General features: G+C 45.8%; 3 protein-coding genes across 4 annotated transcripts; 1 reads left to right on the top strand and 2 right to left on the bottom strand.

Annotated features, from left to right (window-relative positions):
• Window positions 1-276: 276 nt before the first annotated feature.
• On the bottom strand, window positions 277-13,449 carry ZNFX1 (zinc finger NFX1-type containing 1). Of its 2 annotated transcripts, XM_083873263.1 has the most exons (13): window positions 13,369-13,449; window positions 10,650-12,653; window positions 9,718-9,849; window positions 9,137-9,282; window positions 8,793-8,936; window positions 8,226-8,343; window positions 7,737-7,984; window positions 7,453-7,592; window positions 6,987-7,141; window positions 6,174-6,319; window positions 5,722-5,832; window positions 4,922-5,017; window positions 277-2,794 (listed from the first exon to the last, which is right to left on the bottom strand). In XM_083873263.1, the coding sequence occupies exons 1-13, from the start codon at window positions 13,421-13,423 to the stop codon at window positions 368-370; spliced, it is 5,922 nt and encodes a 1,973-aa protein (XP_083729389.1). In that variant the 5' UTR covers window positions 13,424-13,449; the 3' UTR covers window positions 277-367. The 2 variants fall into 2 exon arrangements, with proteins under 2 accessions (XP_083729389.1, XP_083729390.1); XM_083873264.1 differs by lacking the exon at window positions 13,369-13,449 and having other exon boundaries at window positions 10,650-12,980.
• A 439-nt stretch (window positions 13,450-13,888) lies between these two features.
• Window positions 13,889-20,197, top strand: DDX27 (DEAD-box helicase 27). Its single transcript, XM_083872990.1, has 21 exons — window positions 13,889-13,990; window positions 14,088-14,222; window positions 14,325-14,384; window positions 14,676-14,826; window positions 15,177-15,223; window positions 15,378-15,464; window positions 16,190-16,295; window positions 16,377-16,550; window positions 16,857-17,007; window positions 17,160-17,259; window positions 17,370-17,511; window positions 17,586-17,739; window positions 17,854-17,935; window positions 18,011-18,188; window positions 18,332-18,438; window positions 18,578-18,683; window positions 18,779-18,873; window positions 18,974-19,100; window positions 19,335-19,419; window positions 19,617-19,691; window positions 19,978-20,197. Exons 1-21 carry the CDS (start codon window positions 13,895-13,897, stop codon window positions 19,991-19,993), a joined length of 2,274 nt encoding a protein of 757 aa, XP_083729116.1. The 5' UTR covers window positions 13,889-13,894; the 3' UTR covers window positions 19,994-20,197.
• A 439-nt stretch (window positions 20,198-20,636) lies between these two features.
• Window positions 20,637-23,072, bottom strand: SNRPB (small nuclear ribonucleoprotein polypeptides B and B1). The gene is made up of 7 exons (XM_083872945.1): window positions 22,962-23,072; window positions 22,730-22,881; window positions 22,209-22,320; window positions 21,811-21,963; window positions 21,306-21,444; window positions 21,026-21,151; window positions 20,637-20,817 (listed from the first exon to the last, which is right to left on the bottom strand). Exons 1-7 carry the CDS (start codon window positions 22,962-22,964, stop codon window positions 20,780-20,782), a joined length of 723 nt encoding a protein of 240 aa, XP_083729071.1. The 5' UTR covers window positions 22,965-23,072; the 3' UTR covers window positions 20,637-20,779.
• Between the last annotated feature and the right edge of the window lie 221 nt (window positions 23,073-23,293).

Raw genomic sequence — 23,293 nt, 5'->3', positions numbered from 1 at the left:
ACAGAGACGGCTCCGCCCCACAGACAGTCCCACAGAGACAGCTCCGCCCCACAGAGACAGCTCCGCCCCACAGAGACAGCACAGTCCCATAGAGACTGCTGCTCAGTCCCACAGAAACAGCACAGCCCCACCGAGACAGCCCTACAGAGACAGGCACAGTCCCAAAGGGACAGCACCGCCCCACAGAGACAGCACAGTCCACAGGGATAGCACGGTCCCACCCCACAGAGACAGCCCCGCCCCACAGAGACAGCAGAGCCCGGTTCACAACGATAAACACTTTATTAGTGAGCAAGCAAAAGGGAAAAGCAGTGGGGCTGTGCCCCTGTGTGGGTGTCTGTGATAAAAAGCGAGGCTCACAGCCCCACTACATCAGCCGGCGAAGGTCCTCGAAGTTGAGCATGTTGTTGGCCACATCGGACCAGGCCGCGTGGGTCGCCCCGTCCATCTCCGAGGCCAAGCTGTTGCTGCTCTCCAGAGTGTGGTTCGTGCCGCCGATGACTTCATGGCATTCAGGGCATGTACTCCTCTCCATTGCCCCCCCACACTCCCCAATTACATAGATATGTCCATTTTTGCACTTGAACCAGTGGCCACGGGGACAGCCAATAGCACTGACAATCTGCACCCGCTCAGCTTCAGAAATCCCCAGCCCTGACATGGGCAAGCCAGCACTGATCTTCTTCAGGTGAGCCTTCACTGCAGCCTCATCCTCCTCTGTGAATTTCTTTGTCCCTTCCAGTATCTCACGTGCACTGTTAATCTCTGCTGCATCGTCTGTGGATATCATCCAACTTGCTTTGCACCTTGCCAAGAGGTTCAGCAAATAAGTCAGTCTCTGGATCTCAGACTGCAGGTCAGTGAGCTCCTGTTCTGTAAAACTGACACGATCTTTATCCAGCCACTCCTGCACTTCATCCAGCCTCTTCATCAGCCCCATCCTTTCCTTCTCATCAATTTTGTTCATAGAATGAGTTAGGTCTGCTACACGTTTGTAGAAATTAAGCAGGTTCTCAATTAGTCCAATACTCTTTGTGGAGAGAGCAGAAACTTTTAGTTTATTTTCCAGCATGAGATACTTAGAGAATAGACTACTCTTCAGAACAACGTTCTGCGCCAGTGCAGCCCGCAGTCTCTGTCTGTTAGACTCAATTTCCTGTGCTGGGCCTTGGATTTTCTGTTTCACCTGTTCTATCTCCTCCACCTGCCTTTTCACACTGGTGCCATATCTCAGATTCTTTCTGATGGGTGTCTGACATAAAGGGCATACCTTCAGCTTGACGACACCATCATCTTCATCCATATGCTGGTCAAGGCCTTGCGACTCAAAGACATGGCCACAGTCTTCAAGCTCTACAAATCGAGCATCTGGGTCATCCTCATAGCCAAAAAAGATCTGAGTGAGTTCCTCATGGTGACAAACAAGGCACTTCTTTGGGCAGGGCTCTCCACAAAATCCAACACAGGGATGACCACAGGGAAGCATCTTATCACAGGGAACATTGCAGCGAGGCCTGTTGCACGGCTCAGAGCAAAGGTTGGTACACTGGTGGTGCTGGCACTGCCACTCACATGGTTCAGCACAAGGAACACAGCTTTCCCCACATTTCTTTTTGCACTTACTGTGAATACAATAGTTCTCACATTCCCTCTGACAAGGAGGACATTCTGTAGTACAAGGCTCTTGACACTTGTGAGAACAGATCAACATACGCTTGCATGGGCTTGCACATGCCTTATGAAATCTTCCTCCATAGCAAGTATGACAGGAACCTGAACATGCATGACCACATGCCAGTGTGACAGAACACTTAGTCTGACATTTCACAGTCTCCTCACGTCCCATCCTAATGACCCAGCAAGGAACTTTCTGCTTGTGGCCACATTTCAGTGTGGCTGTGACCTGTACAGGACAGCACACTGTGCATTGCTGCCCACAGGAATTCCTGCATGCGTGTCCACAGTTTAAATTCTTCTGGCAAGGTTCCAGGCACTTAAATTCCTGCGGTGAAATATGGCATGGCACCATCTGCACATGGCCACACTTAACAATAGTTTTCTCTACCTTCACCATACATTTTCCACAGCGCTCATAACATGACTTTGGGCAGCGGTGCCCATCTGCACAAAGTACCTTTTGACAAGGCTTCAGGCACTTGTAGTCTTTGTGCTCTGGGTCATATGGGTGACATGCCCGTGCACAAACATGTCCACAATTCAATCTAAACTCACAGGGACGAGAACAGCCTCCCTCCGGGACTCTGTTGAAGTCTTCACCTGTAGATACCTGTGTCTTGGTTTCAGGGTGGTTTTGACAGCAAAGCTCCAATGACTTGCCAATGTGGCCGTTCTTCCCAAGTGTTTGAATGATCTTGCTCCAGAGAGGAACCTTACCAAGCATTCTCATGTTTCCAATACAATAGAGACCTTTCTTAGCTCTGGATAATGCCACACATATCCGATTAGGGATCTGCAAGAACCCAGGTCTCTCTGCTTTGTTGCTTCTCACCAGTGACAGCAGAATAATATCATTCTCCTCTCCCTGGTACTTATCTACTACATGAACCTTCACACCCTCAAAGATCCTTGCTGGCATGAGCCTACGCAGACAGAAGAACTGTCCGGTGTAAGTAGTGAGAATGGTGATCTGAGAAGGTTCATAGCCCTGACACAACAAGTATTTGCACAGTTCCACTACAAAGTGGGCCTCATGTGGGTTCTGGTGGCTTTTCCCTTCCTGGATCTCTTGTTCAGGAACTTCATGTTCCACAAAGAAGATATTAGTTGAGACACCCTGAAACAAGAGGAAGGATGTCAGAGAGAGAATTCTAGTTTCTTGCCAGCCCCAGTTGCCCAAGCCTGTTCCCATGTCCCTGATTATCCACTGACAGGAGGACTTTTAAGGAGCTGACTACAGTATGCAGTTACTGTGTACTTAGGTGATTTCCTCTTAGATCTTCATAGTTATTAATCAAATTCCCATTTCAGCTTATTGGTATTATTTCAGTATCCTAATATGAAATCAGTTCCTGTGGGTGATTTTATTCCCTATCTTTCCAGAGATGTTTCTACTGTACATTTCCAGGTTATACCAAAGGAAACATGAAGTATTAGTAACTTCTCAAAGCATATTCATGCTGTGAACAATGTCTTGTTTTGGCCCTGTGGGAAAAAGATACTAAGTTACCAATGCACAAGGCTGAGCACTTGCCTAAAACATGCTTCCTCTGTTGCTGTAATAAAAACAAAGCAGCAAGGAAGATTTCTTCCTCACTAGAAAAAAACTAGGCATGCTAGCACTCCAGTAGTCACTTTTACTAGCTCATGCTGTGTAGAGCTGACTGCTCACCTGTTCAAAAACTCTATTTGCCTTGAGTTAGCAGGAGCTTTTTTTTTTTTTTTTAAGCTATTAACTGGAATTATTCTACCCGTAAGAAATTATTGTTCTGCCTGCCAAAACCCAGAGGCTGATTTTAACAGGAAAGAACAGTTTTTGTAGATCAAGCATAGATCTCTGGTTTTCCAAGGTATCCATACTGGCAAAGTGTCCAGGGGAGTAGAATTTAATTCAGTCATCACCTCTGATGGTTATTGTACTAGCTGGGAAGATTCATTTTTGATGCCTCTGTGTATCTCAAGTTTGTTTTAAGGCCAGATGAACCACAAAATTCTCAAGAATTCTTGTAGAAGAAATGGGGTAAAATTCTGTGGTCTCTGAATTTGTGTGTTTTAGGTGGTATTTTTCTTGTTTGTTGGGGTTTTGGTTGGCTGGATTTTGGAGGGGGTTTATTTGGGTTTCTAATTTACTTAACTAAATCACCTTCTACAAAGACTTGATCTGAATTTCAAGATATCAAAAGATGATCTGCCACCTTCTCAGATAGCTTATTCTAATAACCAAATCTTCACTATTAATTTTCTCTTGTCTGACTTCAGCATTCGGCTATAGTTTTCAGAATGCTTCCTTCATCCAGTTAAAGAACTTTTAACTAATTACTACTGGGTTTTTTTATGAAGGCAGATTTACATAGTCTAAGATACTCTAATGCTACTTCTGCAACTGCCTCCAATCTTTCTCCCAGGGTATTCAGTGGCTTGTGCTTCAGAGATCCAAGACCATCAGTGTAAAAGTGTAAGCTTGGCTCAGACTTCTGGGAAAATAATTCAGTTGTGACAGAGAGCTGTGAGCGAGTCTGCAGAAAAGGGCTATGCAAGATATGCAAGAGAAGATTACAGAGAAATGATTGTTAATGGTTCAAAATGACTTTTCAAGAAAAGCACCAACACAGAGATATATGAAGTCCTGATTAAGGTGAGAAAATACAAATCAGAAAACAGGGAGTGAGTGTTAACATGCAAACTCAGTACCATTTAGGAAGAAGCAAATACTGACACTTCTGACTGATATCCAAGGCAAGCATTCTAATAACTTACTAAATTCTGGCTGTTTATTGTGCATGTTAGATAATAAGTGATTACTTTATACTTGTCAGCTGCATAGATTTTCCTTGCAGACGTTGTTTTTTGGTAAAATGCCCAAACAGAGAAACCAAGAAAAAAGCATTCCAGTAATCTTGTCACCTATTTTATGTTGGAGTTTCACATATTATGCTTTAAGTCTTTCATTTAAGATTTCTTCCTAGCTTTCAAACTACACAATTCATCTGTGCCCCCTTCCATTTTTTAATGTTCTTTTAAAGTAATTAGTATTGGATCCATTTCCACTGTCTACCATCACTAACATCAGAAGAACTACAAATTACTTACCTAATTCTATATTGCACAATTCCTTGATTCGGGTATAAATTTCAATAACCGAATTTGACCTAAGAGTTGGAAATACTTGAACATTGTATTTTACAGAAACTCATTATCTAGTAACAGGGGACAAAAGCAACCACTTATATTGCTGAGAACTCACTTTTATATTCTCATATTTCAGGACAGAGGGATGGTTCTCCAGCTTCTGGTATATATGAGGAGTGATAAGTTGGGCAATTTCAGGGCGCATGCGGTGCTGAAACACAAAACAGTTTTATCAGTCTTGAGGAAAGAGCATCACATTTCCCTGTCAATATTCCTTCACTCCACTGCACAGACAGTGGCTGAATACAAGACAAGACTTTTCAATAAGAGACAAGAAGGGAGCACTTCCCAATCCCTGCTCTCCCTCACCCCATTGCTGACACACCACCAACTGCAGGACTGGTAGTAGCAGAGTATCTTTAAGAAAATGTCTTGGTAAGAATGTTGTACAATAATGCTGGTTTCAGTGCAAATCTAAACACACTTATAGATAAAAAAGCCAGCAGTTCACCGTAACTACTAAATGAGTTCTTCCAGGTGCCTTTAATATAGGGCTGCTGGTAGTAGAATTTACTTCCCTGGGCACCAAGATAGATGTTTATAGCAATTTAGCAGGAAGCAGCCCGAGAACTGTGCTGTCTCACTCTGCAAAGTTCTGGAAGTTTCAGTTGCCACAATAAACTGTGTTTTTCACACAAAAACATGAGAACCACTGTGCTGTGGACAATATCACTAAATAACTGAAAATATGCTGGAATTCTGTCTGTGTCAGCTCCTACCATTCTTTTCAAAAGTTAGATAGTACATTATTTTCTTTTAGGCTGCTTTTACAGTAGAAATATAAACTTAAGTGTATTACAAGCTTAAAACAACCTAAATACAAATGCCATTAAGTTTCTTATAGCTCTTTCTTACTTGGTACTTCAGACAGACAAAAGGGAAATCCACTTTGATCAGACGTTCAAAGAGAGAGACTTCGAGGTTGAAGTTCTTGGCCAGGTCATACACATTTGCACTAGGCTGTAACTGAAAGAGAAGGGGTAGGAGGTCCATGTTTTGGCACTTTTCCTATGTGTAAGTAGGATTTTTCACTCTCATTTTCTATGACTGGTCACCCACTGAAAGCCAGAGACTGGATTCTTGCAGAAGTGCTAAATATCAAAGCTAGATACAATGACAATCAAAGCACATGTAAAATTTTATCAGTTAAACTGAAACACCAGTCCCATAGGATCTCTATTCTAAAACTACAGGACATAGGGTCTCTGGTATCTGTGGAAGCTGGGGAGCAACAAGCCTTGGCAATTTTCCCACACAGTGTTTGGTTCATTAACACAGCAGATAGAGATGTTGGTCATGAAAGTTACCTGCTGGTGATCTCCAATGAGTATGAGGTGCTGGCAGTTTTTACTCAAAGTAGTAATGGTGTGAGCCTCAAGCACCTCTGCTGCCTCTTCTACAATGACAATTTGTGGCTCTATGTACTGCAAGATCCGTCGGTATTTTGCAGCACCTGAGCAAGGACAGAAGATAAACCTTAAGATATAACTACATTCAAGCAGTAAGGCAAGACTTCACAGAGAGATGTAGGCTCAGTCTCAGAAAAGACTGGGGTTCTTCTCAAGATTCCCCTTTTCAAAACTCAGCTTTTTGAATTTTAAAATAGCACCATACCAGCGATGGCTTCTATATGAAGAGTTATAAAGGAAGGCAGGTGGGGATTAGTCCTGTGCCTGCCTTGGTCCTTTTTTCAATGCTCTCTTTAGACAGAAGATGCACTCAATACATTGTTCCACACACATAAATAAGCCTAAATTGTCTCTCCAAAGGGGGCATACTACAATGACCTTGGCACTACCATCTCCAAAAGGTGCTGTGGGAACAGCAGTACAGATATTAGCTGTGCCTTACTAAGGCACAAGTGGTGCAGTTCCCTTAGAAGAATGCTACTCAAGACAGGGGGAGTGCAAAAGGGCAGAGAAGCTGCTCATGCCACTAAATTAACAACTCTCACAACAGCCCTGTTTGCAAAAGGAGTCAGAGATTAAAAAGGCTCCAGATTAATGCAGAGCCTGACCCAGGCTGTGAAGCAGCACATGATTCTAATCTTTCAGCAAAAAGGTTCTTTAAACATGACTGGAAGCAATAAAATACTGGTTTGCTTCCCAACTGCTCTGCACCTGTAGTTGTCATCCCCACAATACTGGCATTATTGAGAATGCAGAGATCTTGCTCCAGCTTCTGTTCTTCCAGTCTTTTTGCTGCTGCCTGATACTGCTGTTCATGCTGCAGGATGTCCTCTCGAATAACACCCTGGTAAATCTTCAGCCAAAACCTGGGAAGAAAGTGCCATTATATACACTGCAAGGAAAACAGGATGGTGATCCACAGGTTCTGAGTGGATTCAGTTCAAAACTTTCCCCATGTCTTTTGGGAAACACATTACCATGTATACTTAGTCCTGACCATGTACAAATGTAGGGCATGACATTGCTGCTCATGCAGTACAAGGAAAGTAAGAACAAGCATGTTCAAACAAGAAGCTGAACAGATACAGGCAGAAACAACATAGCTTGACACAGTTTGCACACTGGAATGATCCTAGGAAAGACCTGCCTGACAAGCCCTTCAAAATAGTTTTGTCACCTGTAAAGCCTCCAGCGGGAGTTCAGGTCAAGCTGCCACACGTCCTGAATAGCATTGGCCTCTAATTCTGTCATTGTGTCCACTTTAAGGAGCTCAGCCTTCATCTTCCGCTTAATTTTTCTCCTCTGGCCACGAGTTACCTAAAAAAAACCAAACCAAACCAAACCTAAAAAAACAAACCCACAAAAAAAATGCAGCCCAAAAAGCAGTTACAGCACAAAGATTCTTTTGTATTAGCACCCCCTTGATATTCTTTACATAGTCACACTAATGCCTGCAGCTACCTCCCACTGCATGGTTTCCTGTTGTGGTTGAGCTGCTCCTTCTTCCTGGTCCAGCTTCACAGCCAACATGACACCGGCTAGTTCATTAACAGCGTTGTCATCCTCCTCCTTCCTCCTCCAAGAGTGTGCTATCTTTTCATCCTCAATCACTCTCTCAGCTTCAATCAGGTCAGCCATCTCTGCGATCTCCAAAAGCTCCTCTTCTGCTTCATCTTCCTCCTCCTCCTCCTCTGATTCCTGCTGACCACCTGTGAGAGTCACCAGTCACATGAAGTAAGCCAGAGCCACTCTATCAGTGCAGCAGTCAGATCACTACATGGAAATTAGGGTTAATCTTCTTTCTACTCTCTCACAGCATCACACATCATTCTGTGCCTGTTGAGTAGCAGTGTCCCTTTTCTGGCACACTGCTTAGGTAAACACACTCCTAGAGAATGTGTGGGGGATGGGTGTCTTTTTGGTGTTTGGTTTTTGTTTTGTTTGTTTTACCTGGATTTTCAGTCCACATATTCTCTGCGGCATTCTGAGTGAAGGCAGATGCACCAAGTCCCAGCCACTCCCGAATCACTGAGTGTCGTGAACCAATGTAGTAAAACTCAGTATCCTCCTAATACAGGGAAAGTCAAGTCAGCCAGGCCTATTGCACTTTAGAGTTTTAGAATAATGCCAAAGCAGCACCTTACAGCAGTGGCAACTAGGACAAGTCCCCCTAAGATGACCTCCAGAGCCAGAAAGTCCAAGCAGCCCCAGATCTTCAGAAAGGGCACCCCTCCTCCCCTTCAGTTTAAGAGGCTTTCCTTTGTGTACTTGCATTTATATGCTGCTAAAGATCACTTAGAATCTCTGCAGTTTAAAGGAACAAAATTCAAAGGCCCTGCTTGCCCTGCCTGTCTAGACTACTGTCATTTGGCGCAGCTTGCTGCTCACTCCCTTACTTTCCCAGTAACCAAATGAGGCTAAAAAGATGTATGCTGGGGGAACCTCAGGCTCACTAGCAGAAAGGATGGTGAGCATGCACTGGGACTGCTTGACTCAGAAGAAAGGGACCTCTCTTACCAGAACCTTTATCAGGCTGGCCCAGTGCTGGGGCGCCATGTGTGGTTTCAAGTAGCGCTCATGCAGAATTCCGTACGTCGTGCACTCCAATCGCTTCGCTCCTTCAAGGAGCTTCTCCTCAACATCATGCATCTCACTTATTATCTACTCATAACAAAGAGAAGGGAGGCAGCGTCACACTCAGGGAAACAAAGTTCACAAACAGCAGGACAAAAAACTGATAGAAGAATTAAGAGGCCAAATTCACCATAAAACAAGGTGAAAGGCCTTGTATGGGAGGTTTATTATGTCCTCCAATGCACAGGCAACCCAGTCCCAGTATCTCACAGGAGGTCTGCACATACATTTAGGTAGTCTCTGGGGTGGTAGTTTGGGAAGTCAAATCTGTAGGCATGCCTCCTCAGCTCCTTCAAGGTAAATCTCTGCAGGGCTGCACTGCTACTCCTTCCCCCAACACGCACAATCCCATTTCCTTGAAATGAGAGTATTCCTGTGAATGAAAGAGAAATATTAGAACTGAAGGGCCAAGCTCAGTTTTCAGCAGTAGGACAAGAGAGGAAAAACACCCTTTGACTGCAAATTCTACAGTGGTTTGCTCTGACTGAAGTTTTTTTAATCTGTATCAATGGGGCTAGAGTCACTAAAAATAATCAAACCAAAATGCAGGTTATTATGCCATACAATGAGCAGAGTAAGAGTTATTGTATAGTTTCTTTTTACAGGTTCTAACAACATGTTGCCCAGAGAATTTGTGGATGCACTATCACTTGAAGTGTTCAAGGCCAGGCTGGACAGAGCTTGGAGCACCATGGTCTAGTGGAAGTTGCCCCTGTCCATGGCAGGTGGGCTGGAACTAGATGATCTTTAAGGTCCTTCCAACCCAAACCATTCTATGATTCTCCAGCCTGCTTGCAGGTACTCTTACCTTCTAAGAACTGATCCAGCGCATGGTTAGTGTAGCAGACTATAAGGATGGGACGCTTCTGTTCAGTGGTTTGCCACACGTGATCATTAGTCAAGAGAGCCTGAACAATCTTCAAACCTACGTAAGTCTTCCCTGAAAGACAAGCTCAGAATCAGAATAGGGTAATACACACGTCTATGAGTGCCTTGAAACATAGAAATCATAAAAAACAGATACAAGACTTGTTTCTAGACTGCCAATCTGGTCTGCACTAAGGGAATTGACCCCAGGGTTAACTAGCTTACAAAATGTAGACAAAGTAACATGACACTGACTTTCTGGCCTGTAGTTGAGCAAGGCCACAGTCTGCAAGAATGTTATTTTTTGGATAATACGCCAGACCTGGACACAAGGGTTTCTCTCCCACTGCATTCCCCAGCCCATTCTGATATTGGCATCATACATGACATTTGGCTGCACATGAAATATCCACATACTATTGGAATATAAGCACTGATGCTTGTGTACCATTCAGGTACCATTAAAAAAAATTACAGTTCATCTTGTAATACTTTATTCACACAGTGGTTCGTGGCTGAATGCTCCCAAAGCTCTAACATGCCATGAAGACAAGTAGGAGAGTGCTGAGTGCTGCACAGCAAGAGGGACCATATTCTCAAAGGGACTGAAAACTTCTTCACCCTAATATACAAGCACAGCCAACAGTGTTGTTGGTGTCTACTTGCATCTAGGTGGGCAAAGATCAGATGTGGGTATTTGAGGATATTAACTGTCTCCACAGCTCACACTAACTGGTGACTCAAGCATCAATTAGGCACAGGACAAAAGCTTTGGAGACAGTACAGCTGGCTTTCTCTGAAGTCAATCTCCCTAGATGGGTGAATCAATGAGAATTTCTTATATTACAGAGCCTTTAAGCAAGTATTTCTCACCAGTGCCTGGAGGTCCTTGGATAATAGCCAGCTCCTTGGTGAGTGCAAGATTCAATGCCTGCATCTGAGACTCATCTAATTTCAAAGCTTCCATTGAAAGCCATTGATTGGGATCTAGAATGTAAACACTTTTCAAGCTATCAGGGTCCTTCTCTTCAGCTGAAGTCTTCATCAAGGGTGCAAGGTTGTAGATAGTATTCTCTGTCAGGTATGCCGGCTCTTTCACCTGTGTATCACATTCCACAATGTACTTCTGGAATGGGATATCTTCTTCCCTTGTTTTCTGCAACCCTTCTAGCACATGCCGATAGGCCTCAAAGTAGGCAGTTGTCTCTACCATGAGAAAAGAGTCTGAGGGCTGAACCTCTGCCAGCAGTGGCTGGCTCTCTGCATCAAAATGCAGCTCCACAATCCCATTGACAAGTTCTGCAGCATCACGATTAGAAACAGTAGCAAAAAGGTATGTTTCAAAGTTATCTTGGGACATGCAGACTAGGGATCCATATAGCAATCGTTTAGAATTCTGCCACTGTACAAATCTCAGTGGTTCTGTGTCAAACTGGACCTTGTAAACAATACCAGTTGAGGTACAACGTGGGGCAATAATCCGTGCATCAAAGTAGATCCTGATATCATCAAATTTTTTCCTTCTCAAATTTCTGTCCTGGAGGTCCCGCAAAACCTCCATGATACCTTCCCTTAAAGGCCTTACAAAGTCTTCTCTCAAAAGTCGGAAGTGGGTGTCAAGATAAATACTGGTGCTTTCATATTTTCCAGAAACAAAATTGGGTCGTAGAAAAGGTTTCTCATTACCATGTATCTCATCATATGTTGGATAAATGCTCATGATACGATAGCTTTCTTCTTGCCCATCCTGAGACTGCATAAAGGTACAGTTATCAGCCCTCAGTGTGCCTTCACGTCTCTTCTCCTGCAGATGCTGCATGAGCATCTGGACTTTATTGAGATTCTTCTCTATCTCGTCTGAGATGTCCACACCAAAACCTCTCAGGGAATTTATGGATGCTGTCAAGACTGTCAAGAGAATGGAGACTTTCTGCACAGAGCTGGCTGGAAAAGTACTTATCAGGTTCTGAAGAAGTAAAATTATGTTGCTGATATGCTCAGGGTACTCATGGCGTACAGCAGGAACTACTTCTGTTACCATGTCAGACACATACTGTGGCAGACAGATCTTGAGAAAGTTGGACTCCTTCACAATTCCAAGAACGTGTTGGACACTGTGTCTATCCTTTTGGGAACAGCATCCTTTTCGAAGCACCTGGCAAATGAGCTGAACGAAATTGCGGTTCATAGTTGTTTGGGAAAGAAGTTCCTTCAACCCCGAATTGGAAGCAAGTGTGATGACAACTTCTGAAGGGTCTTTCTCAAGGAGATTTTCAAGGAATTTATAGCCAATCCTTCTGGCTTTCCGAGGCTTCTCACTGTGGTGAGCAGCACCTGGGGTAGCATTCTGGTAGAAATGAGGATCCTCCCGAGGTTGCGTCCTCCATGTCCTACCTTCATTTTCCCACCCACTCCTCAGCCCTCTCCCTCTAGCTCCTCCCTGAGCTTGTCCACCTTGATACCTCCTTCCCCTGCCTCCATTTTCTTGCTCATTCCAGGGTCCTCTGGTTCTCTCACGGGCTTGTCCAAGCTCACTCCTTCTTCCTCTAAATGCATTTGCTTGCTCATTCCAGGGTTTTCTGCCCCTCTCCTGTGTTTTCCCACCTTGATACCTCATTCTTCTTCCTTCATTCTCCTGTTCAGTCCAGAATCCTGTGGCTTCACTGTTGGCCTGTTGACTTTTGCTTTTTGGTTTATTGTTACTTGATTGAGGAACTTTTGAAATACAACCACCAAACCTCTCTTCTCTTTGCCCAAGTAGAAGAGTATGATTGCTGTCTTGGAGGTTTTCCTCTAACCAAGGTGCCTGGCCTGGTACATTATTTGTTCTGTTTCTGCCTCTTCTTATAAAACCAGTGTCCGAATGAAGTGCATGCCCTTAAAAAAAAAAAAAAAAAAAAAAAAAAAAAAAAAAAAAAAGAAAAAAAAATACACTCTTAATTAAAAATCAACCAGATTAACATGCCTCCCAACAAAGATGAATGAGCATATTGACCTGCTATTCAGCATATTTCGAGCATTTGACATCAAGTTAAAAAAAATATATTTGCACACAGACTTTCCAATTGGTATCTCATTTGTGCCCCTTTTTCTAACTGCTAAAGAGAGTGCCACGCTTAGAGTTCACTTGAGCTGTGAAGACACTAAAAGACAAAACGTCTTTCCACAGAACTGAAAGCAGAAGTAAGAAGGTGAAAGATTAAGTTTTTTGCACAGGACAGCACTTCCTCCTCGGGAGTCAGTCGTAGGTGAAATAACGACAGAGGACGCCATAGCTGACTTGAATTGGCCCTACGCAGCACCCACAAAACATGGAACCTGTGGTCAAACCCAGCCTCTCCGAGTAGCAGGAACACAGCCCACAGAGCCTTAGTCAGACTCTCCACGGGACGCTTAGAGAAGAATTGACTGCTAGCAGGAACAAATAGCAAGAGGCTCCTTCAACGCATCATCGCATCATGGCCCCAAACAGACTCCTAGGGCAAACAAGGAAGTGTTGAAACAGCCCTGAAAGAAAACTTCGCTGTACACAGGCAGGGGAGTAGCGGACCCCCCTGTACCAGCACCACACCCAGCCCTGCATTACCCTCACCTCTCGCTCCACCTCGGGCGCGTCGGGCGTGAGGGTCGTGCCCAGGACCGTCCATGGCCCGGCCGGGGCTGCTGCGGGTGTGTTCCGGCTCTCGGGGGCGAGGGCAGCGCTGGGGACCGCGGCTCTCCTGCGGCCGAACGCGGGCGATGTGCGCTGCGCTGCCCGCACAGCCGGGATCTGCCCCCACACCCACCAGCGCTTCCTTTTCCCGTCCCCCGCAAAGTTTCACTTTCCAGTTCCCCGAAAGTCCCGCCCGGCCCCGCCCGTCCTCGCCGGCGGACAGTCCCCGAAACGGAGTTTCTCCTCTCTCCGGCTCCCGCGGCAAGGGGAAGCGAAGAGAAGGAGAGGGTAAACGCAAAGACGGGAAACACACCGCACGACCACTTGTCCGGCCGCGGCACGGCCGGTTTCGGTTTCCTTTCCCGGCAGTGCGGGGCGGAGGCAGGCGCGGCTCTGCCCACCGGGCCCGGCCCGGCCCCCGGCCCGGCCCAGCGCACGCGTGTCCCGCGGGTTCCGGCTCGGGGCCATGGCCACGCTGGAGAGCCTGGGCCTGGTGGGCACCATCGCCGAGGGCGACGTGGTGCCCGTGGACTCCGAATCTGGCGACTCCGAGGATGAGGAGGTGGGGCGGGCAGGGGGGAGCGGCGGGCCGGGGCGGTGCGGCGCGGGGGGTCGGGCCGCGGTCCTTTACACGGTCCTTTACACGGCTGTTCCCGCAGGAGCCGCGCCGGGCTCCCGGCCCCAGGCGGCGGGGACCCTCCCGCGGGGACTTCAGCCTCGACTTCGTGTTCGGGGAGGCGGAGGCCGGCGGGGAGGATGCCTGGACGGCGGCGCTGCGGCAGCTCCGCGCCAAGGTGAGGCCTGAGGCCGGGAGGGAGCGGCGGGGCCAGAGGCCACAGCGCCCGCTGCTCTCCTGGGCTCCTCTCACAGCTCTCCTCTTGTGGTTTTCTGCCTAGAAAGCAGCCACGACGCTGGATGAGAAGATCGAGAAAGTGAGACAGAAAAGGAAGATCCAGGTCAGGGTCTTTCTCATTGCTGAAAATAATGGTATGTGTTTGGCCATTCCCTCAGCCACGGTGCTCTGGCTGCAGGTCATCACTTTGACTCGGTTTGCTGCCTTATGTGATGTGTTGCTGAATGGATGGGGTTGCAGAATTATTAGTGATTCAAGTTGTGCAAAACCATGGATTTGTGAATGGGCTCATAATAACAAACACAGACTCATAAAGGATTAGACTTTCTCATCCTTTCTTTCTAAAACATTTTCAAAAATTTTCGTAATTTTTTTTTTTTTTTTTTTTTTTAAGGAAAGGGAAGCTAAACAAGCAAAAGTGAAAGATGAGGATGCAGAGGCTGAAGATGATCAAACCAAAAAGGAGTGTGAGGATTGCAGTAGGGATGAAGAAGATGTGGAGTCTGAGTATTCACTGGATGATGAAAGTATCTTCACAAAAGCAGGTATCAACAGTGCACACTGAGACAAGAATATAACACAGAGTTGGCTCATTGGAGAAAAGACTGAAATGAAGCCTTGCTGGGAGTGCACAAGAACCTTTTATATTTTGTTTGCCTTCTGCAACATTCCTTCTGATTTTAATCAGGGTCATTTTGAATGGTAGCCGTAACTGAACTCATCCCTGAACAAAGATATTTACTTGACAATTTTATGGCTTGTTTCTGAGGCTTCTCCCTCAATATCTGAATGGAGAGCAAAAAGTATGATGTTACAAGGTTAAGATAGTTCACAACATCTTGTTCTGCATTTAACTGTGCTTACTGATTCCTGTCACATTTCTCTTTCTTTGCAGATAAGGTCAAAGTGAAGGAAAAGAAGAGAACAAAAAAGGGAGAAGTGGTAAGTATTAAAAACTAGCCAAATTCCTCCAGCATTTCTTATTTAGGAACTTGCTTTGGTTAACAAATCATAGCTCAAAAATCAGCCCAATGCCCTTTGATAATATGTTGTGGTGCTGCAGGTGTTTTACCAGTTTTGTTGTTCCTGTTTCTAGGAACCAGAGAGATTTTTTGAAGATGCCTCTCAATATGATGATAACTTGTCATTCCAGGACATGAATCTTTCACGACCTTTGCTAAAGGTATCTACCTAGTTGGTTTATTACATGTTATTCTGAAGAACGTTGTACAGCCTCCCTGCCACCAATTAAAACAAATTTCTCATTGCTTTGCAACCTCTCTGACATGTAAATCACTTGGGAGCTAGTGTGCTAGTCCTTTAGGAACTGTTATTATAGATTAATGGAAACTATTCTTTGATTCTGTCACTCAAAGATTGAATATATTAACACCATCTTGAACAAGACTTGTCACAGCATGGTTGGAAGGGATCTTGGAAGGGATCATCTGTCCAGATGGCTTTGAGTATCTCCAGGACTAGAGGCTGCAACCTCTCTGGGCCTCTTGTGCTGGTGCTTCCTCACCCTTGAGGTGAAAAAGTGGTTCCTGGTGTTTAGAGGGAACTAAACACATACATTACCATGTTTCAGTTTGTGCCCATTACATCTGTCTCTGGGCACCACTAAACAGAACCTGGCTCTTTCCACCCTCCCATAATAGGTAATAATAAATAGGTATTTATTGATATTGACAAGTTTCCCCCTGAGCCTTCTCCAGGCTGAGCAGTCCCAGCTCTGTCAGCCTTTCCCCAGATGTGAGGGGCTCCCAAGCCCTTCATAAACTTCATGGCTCTTTGGTGGACTCCAGGATGTCCATGTGTTTTGTAGTGATAAGCCCAGCTCTGGGCACAGCACTCCAGGTGTGGTTATACCAGAGACAGAGTTTAATTGCTTTCCCTCCTTTGTAGGCAATCACAGCTCTTGGCTTCAAGCAACCAACCCCAATTCAGAAGGCTTGCATCCCAGTGGGTCTTCTGGGAAAGGATATTTGTGCTTGTGCTGCCACTGGGACAGGTAGGGGGTCAAGCAGGGCACTAGGAACAGAGAATTAGCTATTCACAATAATTGGTAACCCTTCTCAATTTTTTTTCTCAGGTAAAACAGCTGCCTTCATCTTGCCTGTCCTTGAGCGCCTGATTTACAAACCTCGTCAGGCTCCAATAACACGTGTACTGGTTTTGGTACCAACACGAGAACTGGGTATTCAGGTGCACTCTGTCACAAAACAGCTGGCACAGTTCAGCAGTGTCACAACTTGCCTGGCAGTAGGTGAGTGTTGTTTATGTGAAGTGTACAGCTCATTGTAAACCACTATACGGAACTGGGAATTCTGTGTTGTAAAACTGGAGGACGTATGGTTATTATGCTTCTAGTAGATAGGTTGTGTTTTAAAATCTTGCTTTCCAGTATTGTGCTGTACTTGTTTACTGGTTTCTGAGAAAGAAAATACGGGGTCATTTCTGGTTTTGAATGTGGTTTTATCTGAGCTGCTTCCCATTCCCCAGGCAATTTGCATCCCTGTACTCTGCTGCAGTATGCTCAGGGAGTCAGCAGTCTGTATTCCCTCTCTTTCAGGTGGCCTGGATGTGAAGACTCAGGAAGCTGCTCTGCGCTCAGGGCCAGACATTCTTATTGCCACTCCTGGACGACTGATTGATCATCTCCACAACTGCCCTTCTTTTCACCTGAGCAGTGTTGAGGTGCTGATTTTGGACGAAGCAGACAGGTAGGGTAAGCAGGACAGCAGTGAAAAACAAGGCAGTTTCCAGCTTTCCTTTCTCCAGGCTATCAGGCTGTCCTTGTTGTCCTGCCTTATCTAATGCTTCTTGGCCAGGCCCAGGCGAAGCTGCCTCATCTTGCTGTTTTTCTCCTGTGTAGAATGCTGGATGAATACTTTGAGGAACAGATGAAGGAAATTATCAGGTTGTGTTCCCACCACCGTCAGACAATGCTTTTCTCTGCCACAATGACTGAAGAGGTAAGACAAGCTGCTGAGAAACATACTGAGGCAGGAAGTTGAATGGGAGTTTGTCAGGTCTTTTACCAGAAATCATGTGGACTTTTTTTTTTTATAACCTGTTTATGTAGGTGAAAGATTTGGCGTCCGTTTCCCTGAAAAATCCCGTCCGAATTTTTGTGAACAGCAACACAGATGTCGCACCTTTCCTGCGGCAGGAATTTATCCGGATCAGACCCAACCGGGAGGGGGACCGGGAGGCCATTGTAACAGGTCAGTGATGAGCCAAGGCAGGCTGGAATCAGTGAGTGATTGTGGAGCAGGCTTCTGAGAGGGCTTTCTTTCAGCTCTGCTGACACGAACGTTTCAAGACCACGTGATGCTTTTCACTCAGACCAAGAAACAAGCTCACCGCATGCACATCCTGCTCGGACTGATGGGCCTGCGGGTTGGGGAGCTCCATGGGAACCTGTCTCAGACACAGCGGCTGGAATCACTCAGGTATTAGCAGGCTTAGTTAGCCAGCCTAGGCTAAAAAGAAGTTCCAAGTTGTAAGTTTTAGGGTGGAAGTAGATGGCTACTTTCATTGCTAATGCATTTGCTTTCTCTGCTCAGGCGTTTTAAGGATGAGCAGATTGATATCCTGGTAGCTACAGATGTGGCTGCACGTGGGCTCGATATTGAAGGTGTTAAAACAGTGAGTATTTGAAACGCTGAGCTTTTTAATGAGACCTCTCATGTTATTTCCCTACTAACACTGTTTCTGTCACAGGTGATCAATTTTACCATGCCTAACACCATCAAACACTATGTCCACCGTGTGGGTCGGACGGCCAGGGCAGGCAAGGCTGGGCGTTCAGTTTCACTTGTGGGTGAGGAAGAGCGCAAGATGCTGAAGGAGATTGTCAAGACTGCTAAAACAGCAGTGAAAGCCAGAATCCTCCCCCAAGGTATGTGGTACCTTTACTGAGGTAAAGAGCTGGAGACCATACATAGGGAATATCGTGGTACAGAGGGACACTAAAGGAGGTACTGAAAAATAAGATGGATTTCACATTAGCTGCCTCTGGTGTTCATATGGTATTGTTTTCAGATGTCATATTGAAATTCCGGGAGAAGATTGAGAATCTAGAGAAAGATATCTATGCAGTTCTCTGCTTGGAGCGTGAAGAACGTGAGATGCAGCAGTCAGAAGCCCAGGTAAGCAATTTTTAGTATCTGGTGTTATATAGTCCATTATGAGGTTACCCTAAGTAATCTTAACCTGCCTACTTTAGAAAGGGAAGAGAGGAGTATTTTTTAGCTACTATGAGCTCACATCTTGCCTGCATTATCACAGATCAATAAGGCAAAGAAACAGCTGGAGACAGGAAAAAAAGAGACCGGGAGTGAGAGTTTGGAGCGGAGCTGGTTCCAGACCCGTGAGGAGAGGAAGAAAGAGAAGTGTGAGTCATGATGCTGTTGCCATATTAAATTCTGTAGCTGCAGCTGGCCTCTGCTCTGTGCTTTAAGAGGTTCTTCATTCTTTTTTTCTTTCTAGTGGCTAAAGCCCTGCAGGAATTTGACCTAGCATTACGAGGGAAAAAGAAAAGGAAGAAATTTGTACAGGACACAAAGAAAAAAGCCCAAATGACTGTGAGTTCATTTGTAGACAAGTGGGACCCTGGGCAGACTATCACAATTTTCCCTTAGCAAAGCTTTACATCACCAAAACTTGTATTTTAACACCTTTCAGCCAGAGGAAAGGTCACAGTTTGAGATCTTGAAATCTCAAATGTATGCTGAGCGGCTGGCAAAGAGGAATCGCCGAGCAAAGAGAGCCAGAGCCTTGCCAGAGGAGGAACCAGCAGCAGCACCAGCAGGTATACTTCTGTTTTACAGCTAACTTACTTTATGCCACTTTGCTAGAAATAGGTAAATTAATCTAGTTTGTATAGAGGGAGGCACTGATCTTTGAAAGAATGATCACAAGTGCTGGCCCAGGGTCCATGTTTGCAGTGATTTTGCCTCGTGTAGGCTAATAGTTGTGTTCAAGAGCACTGTGATGATGCTGTGCCCTTCTGTTTACAACCAGTGTTCTGATTATTATTTTTTAGGTCCCAAGAAGAAGAAAAAATTGTCTGTGTTTGATGAAGAGCTGACCAACACGAGCAGGAAGGCTCTGAAGCAGTACCGTGCTGGGTAAGGTCTTGGCAGGTCTACGTTAGTGCAGACTGGAGTAGATGAGAATTTGTTTGCATCTCTATACTTCCTCAGGGATATTTTGATATTGGGGGAAAAGGTTCTGAAATTGGGGCAGGGATCTTTAAAGAAGTACCTGTCCTACTGACACAATTCTGTGACATGTCTGACCTCCTCCCTCCCTTCTCTCTCAAAAGCCCATCATTTGAAGATCGAAAACGCTTGGGTATTGCCCAGCGCAGGAAAGGAGGGAACTTCAAATCCAAGTCCAGGTATAGTTCCCTTGACTTTCTTGTTCAAGTTTTGGGGCTTTTTCCCTGCTTTCTTCTTCGTCTTAGGATTGTTTTCAGGTCCTTTGTAAAAGGGGTGTTGGTTCTACAGTACTCTCTTATTGCAAGTCTGATGCTGGGGGTAATCAAGGATAGTGCCTTTAATAACACATTCCTAGGCTTCTATCTGGGAGACCATTTTGCCTAGGAAATGCTCAGTGATGCTTCTCATCTGTCATTGAGAACTGAGCTGATGGAATAATATAATTTCTATTGTTTTCTCTTTCAGGTATAAGAGAAAGTAAATTAAGTACTGTTACCAAATGGGTAATTTCAGACTCACACTGTACAGGCCGTGGATTTTGTAGTACTGCAAGGAGACAACCTCAGTAAAATTGAAGTTTTTCTTCAAGTTGTGGAATAGCTCTGGGATGTTTGTCAGTTACCTGGTTGAAGACTGTGAAAACATCTGTAGCAACCCATGAAATAAAGGATTATTTTTCTTTTAAGATGTTGACTCTGTTTTATAGATACCTAGAACAACTGAGAGCTGAATATGTTACATCTTTCTAATTTATGTAAGTAACGTTTAAGGCAAAAACTGAACAAAGTTTTGCTCATATACTTCTGTGATCTTAAATAATTAATAGGGCTGAAAAAAAGATTCTTGTGGTTTAGAACCCATTTCTATAATAGGAAAAAAAGTTTTTCAAACTATCTGTCACAAAGATGGTTTCTTTTTTACCTTTTTTTTTCCCATCAGCCTTGTTAATTTCATTGATATGCTTTAATTCCTATAAGGAACACAGATCTTAATGTTAATGTCTGTCTATACAAATTAAGCTTTTTTTCTTCAAGCCTGCTCTTCTGGGATGACCAAAGTGGAGCAGTAAAAAGTAATGTCTGCACTCTTGGCACAAACAGACCAACACAACAGTGACTCCTAGTACTAGGTTTTCCAGCTTTATTAAAAAGAGCAAACATTACCAGCAGTAGATATAAAATATACATAACAGAGGTCTGACAGGTGGTACTGCTCAGTGTATCCCCTTCCTTGGTCTTCTCCCAGTTCAGAGGTACATTACAGAACTCTACGGCCTTGGGGGACGCATGCCAGGTGGAGGGGGTCCTGGGAATAAAGGAAAGAGTTGAAGAGAAAAGAAGCAGCAACACTAAACAAAAAAGACATTTTCCCCATGCTCAAAGTAGCCATAGGATTTTTGGCACCAAAGCATTTATGACAGCTAGCAGAGCTTGGGAAACACTGAAGTGCATCACCCTTCAAACATGTTAGAGCTTCCTAGAGCTTCTGGGCCATTGGGAAAACCTCTGCTCACCTCTCATTCCTGGGGGTGGTGGTCTCATGCCTGGAGGGGGCATTCCCATCGGAGCCCCTCGGCCAGGTGGCATTCCCATGGGTGGGCCCATTGGTGGTCTCATGCCTGGAGGAGGTCCCATCATTCCTTAAGCCAGAGGAAAAACAAGAAGGTAAATCCAGCTGAATATCCAAGGCACTAGCTGGGTATCAGGATATCTCCCATAACATAAGATTTTCATCATAAAAATTTTTATCACCAATTTTGAGACAAAACATGAGCTCTACAGAGCAATTCCTACCTGGAGGAGGGGCTCCTCTGCTCATGGGTGGGGGAGGACCCCCACGCCCTGGTGTGTATTGAGTTGGGGCTCCTGCTATGCTGGCAGTGGCTGCTGCTGCAGCAGCTGCAACTGTTCCACGACCCTGGGGTGTCATCACCTGTAGACAAAACAAAAAGACTCAGAAAAAATAGCACCTGCTTTATAATAACTAAAAAATAACATTGAAATTCCCCTTCAGAAAATTACACCGGTCTGGTCTTCTCTTAACTTACTAAATAACAATGCAACCTGTAATATGATTTACTAGATGCTATTTGAATTATATGTGAAAAGCTGCACTTTTCAACTCCCTCCTTCTGTCATATGGGACAATACCTCTTAGGGAGATCTAGTATCAAAAAAAGCCTTGCCAGGCTCAAATTTTGTGGTAACAGAAACTAAGATTACAGTTCTTCCACTACACCAATTTCTTGCATCACATTGGTACCAAAAAATAAAAGCCACATGGGTCATAGTATCTCACCTGTTGGGATGGTCCTCCCACTCCTCTGACAGGTCCAGCTAATCCTGCTGGAGCTTGTGGCATGGGAGCACCAGCTGGTACTCCCCTCCCTGCTGCTCTCCCAACACCAGGTCCTCCAGCGGCTCCAGCAAGGGGCACCCGGGCAATTCCAGTCTGAAAACACAGCCCCCAAACAGAAAGATTTATCAGAAGTCCTCAGATCCTACAGATGCCCACAGCCTTTCTTTGTCCAATTAAATGCCCAAGCCCACAAAGGAATTAAAGCTTCCTGCAGTTTTCTGGACCTAGTCACAACAGAATCTCTAAGCCTTCAACAATACAATAGTAGGTTCCCCTGCAAAGAAGCAAATTTATCAGATTTCACTTCCACTGTTCTTTAGTTCTCTGCTCATTCTTACATCTTTTGGAGGTGGTCCTTCAACCGTCATGGACACCAGGTTTTCCCCTCGCAGCAACACAAGACCGAGGACTCGTTTCTCTTCCCGCTCTGGCTGTTTTGAATTTTTAGGTCTGGTAAGAAAAAAAATTGCAAAACAAAAAGAAAAACAGAATGAACAAATGAATGAACGAACAAATGAATGAATAAATGACTAAAGGCTCTCTTTCAGCTTACAACAGAACATTATGATAACTAGACCTCTTCTGCAAAAAGGAGCACATTTTTATACGCCTCAAACTAAGTACACAGAGAAGTCTAAACTGCTACGACTGGCATCACATATGTTGCCTATTAGGCAAGAACTGAAACAAAGTGTCCCGCCAGCCTTGGTAGTTTGGGGATTGGACAAAGGAGACTAAAGCCATGACTGTTTCTGCAGGAGCCGGCGGCACACGCTGCCCCATCGCTGTCCCGGCTCTGGCCCCGAGGCCCCCCCGCAGGGGAGCTGGCCTGGGCCCCCCCGCCACCGCCACCGCTCACTTGATCTTGCGGAACTCGTCACAGTCGCAGAGGATGAGGTTCATGTGCTTATCGAAGGCCTTGAAGGTGCCGATGAAGACGCGCCCATCCTGCAGGATGCACCGCATGCGGTAGTCGATGTGCTGCAGCATCTTGCTGCTCTTCCCCACCGTCTGCAAGAGAGAGCGCCGCGTTACCCGCGGCCCGGCCCGGCCCGGAGCGGAGCTCGCTGCCCCCCGGCCCCCCGGCTCACCATGGTTGCGGCTTTCCGTGCTCCCCCCGCCGCCGCCGCTGGTGTTGGTGTTGGTGTTGCCGCCGCTCCCGCCGCGCTCCCTCGCCCCGCGCACCCCGCCGGCCCCGGCGGAAGCTGCTACGCGAGGCCGCCGCGACTTCCGCCCGCGCTGCGCGGGCCCCGCCCGTTCCGGCGCGCCGGGCCGCGCTCCCCGGGGCGGAGCGGGCCGGGCCCGGGGGCGGGCGCTGCGCAGAGCTCCGCGGCCCCGCCATCGCCGTCGGGGCGGAGGGAGCCCAGCGCGGCCGCCGTGCCCCGCGCCAGCCCGAGCGGCCGCCCTGCATGAGCTCCTGCAC

This window comes from Zosterops lateralis, assembly GCF_965231275.1.
Source record: "Zosterops lateralis genome assembly, chromosome: 16".
Taxonomy (NCBI): domain Eukaryota; kingdom Metazoa; phylum Chordata; class Aves; order Passeriformes; family Zosteropidae; genus Zosterops; species Zosterops lateralis.
Note: the sequence above shows the minus strand (reverse complement) of the source record. Positions and strands in the feature narration are given on the sequence as shown.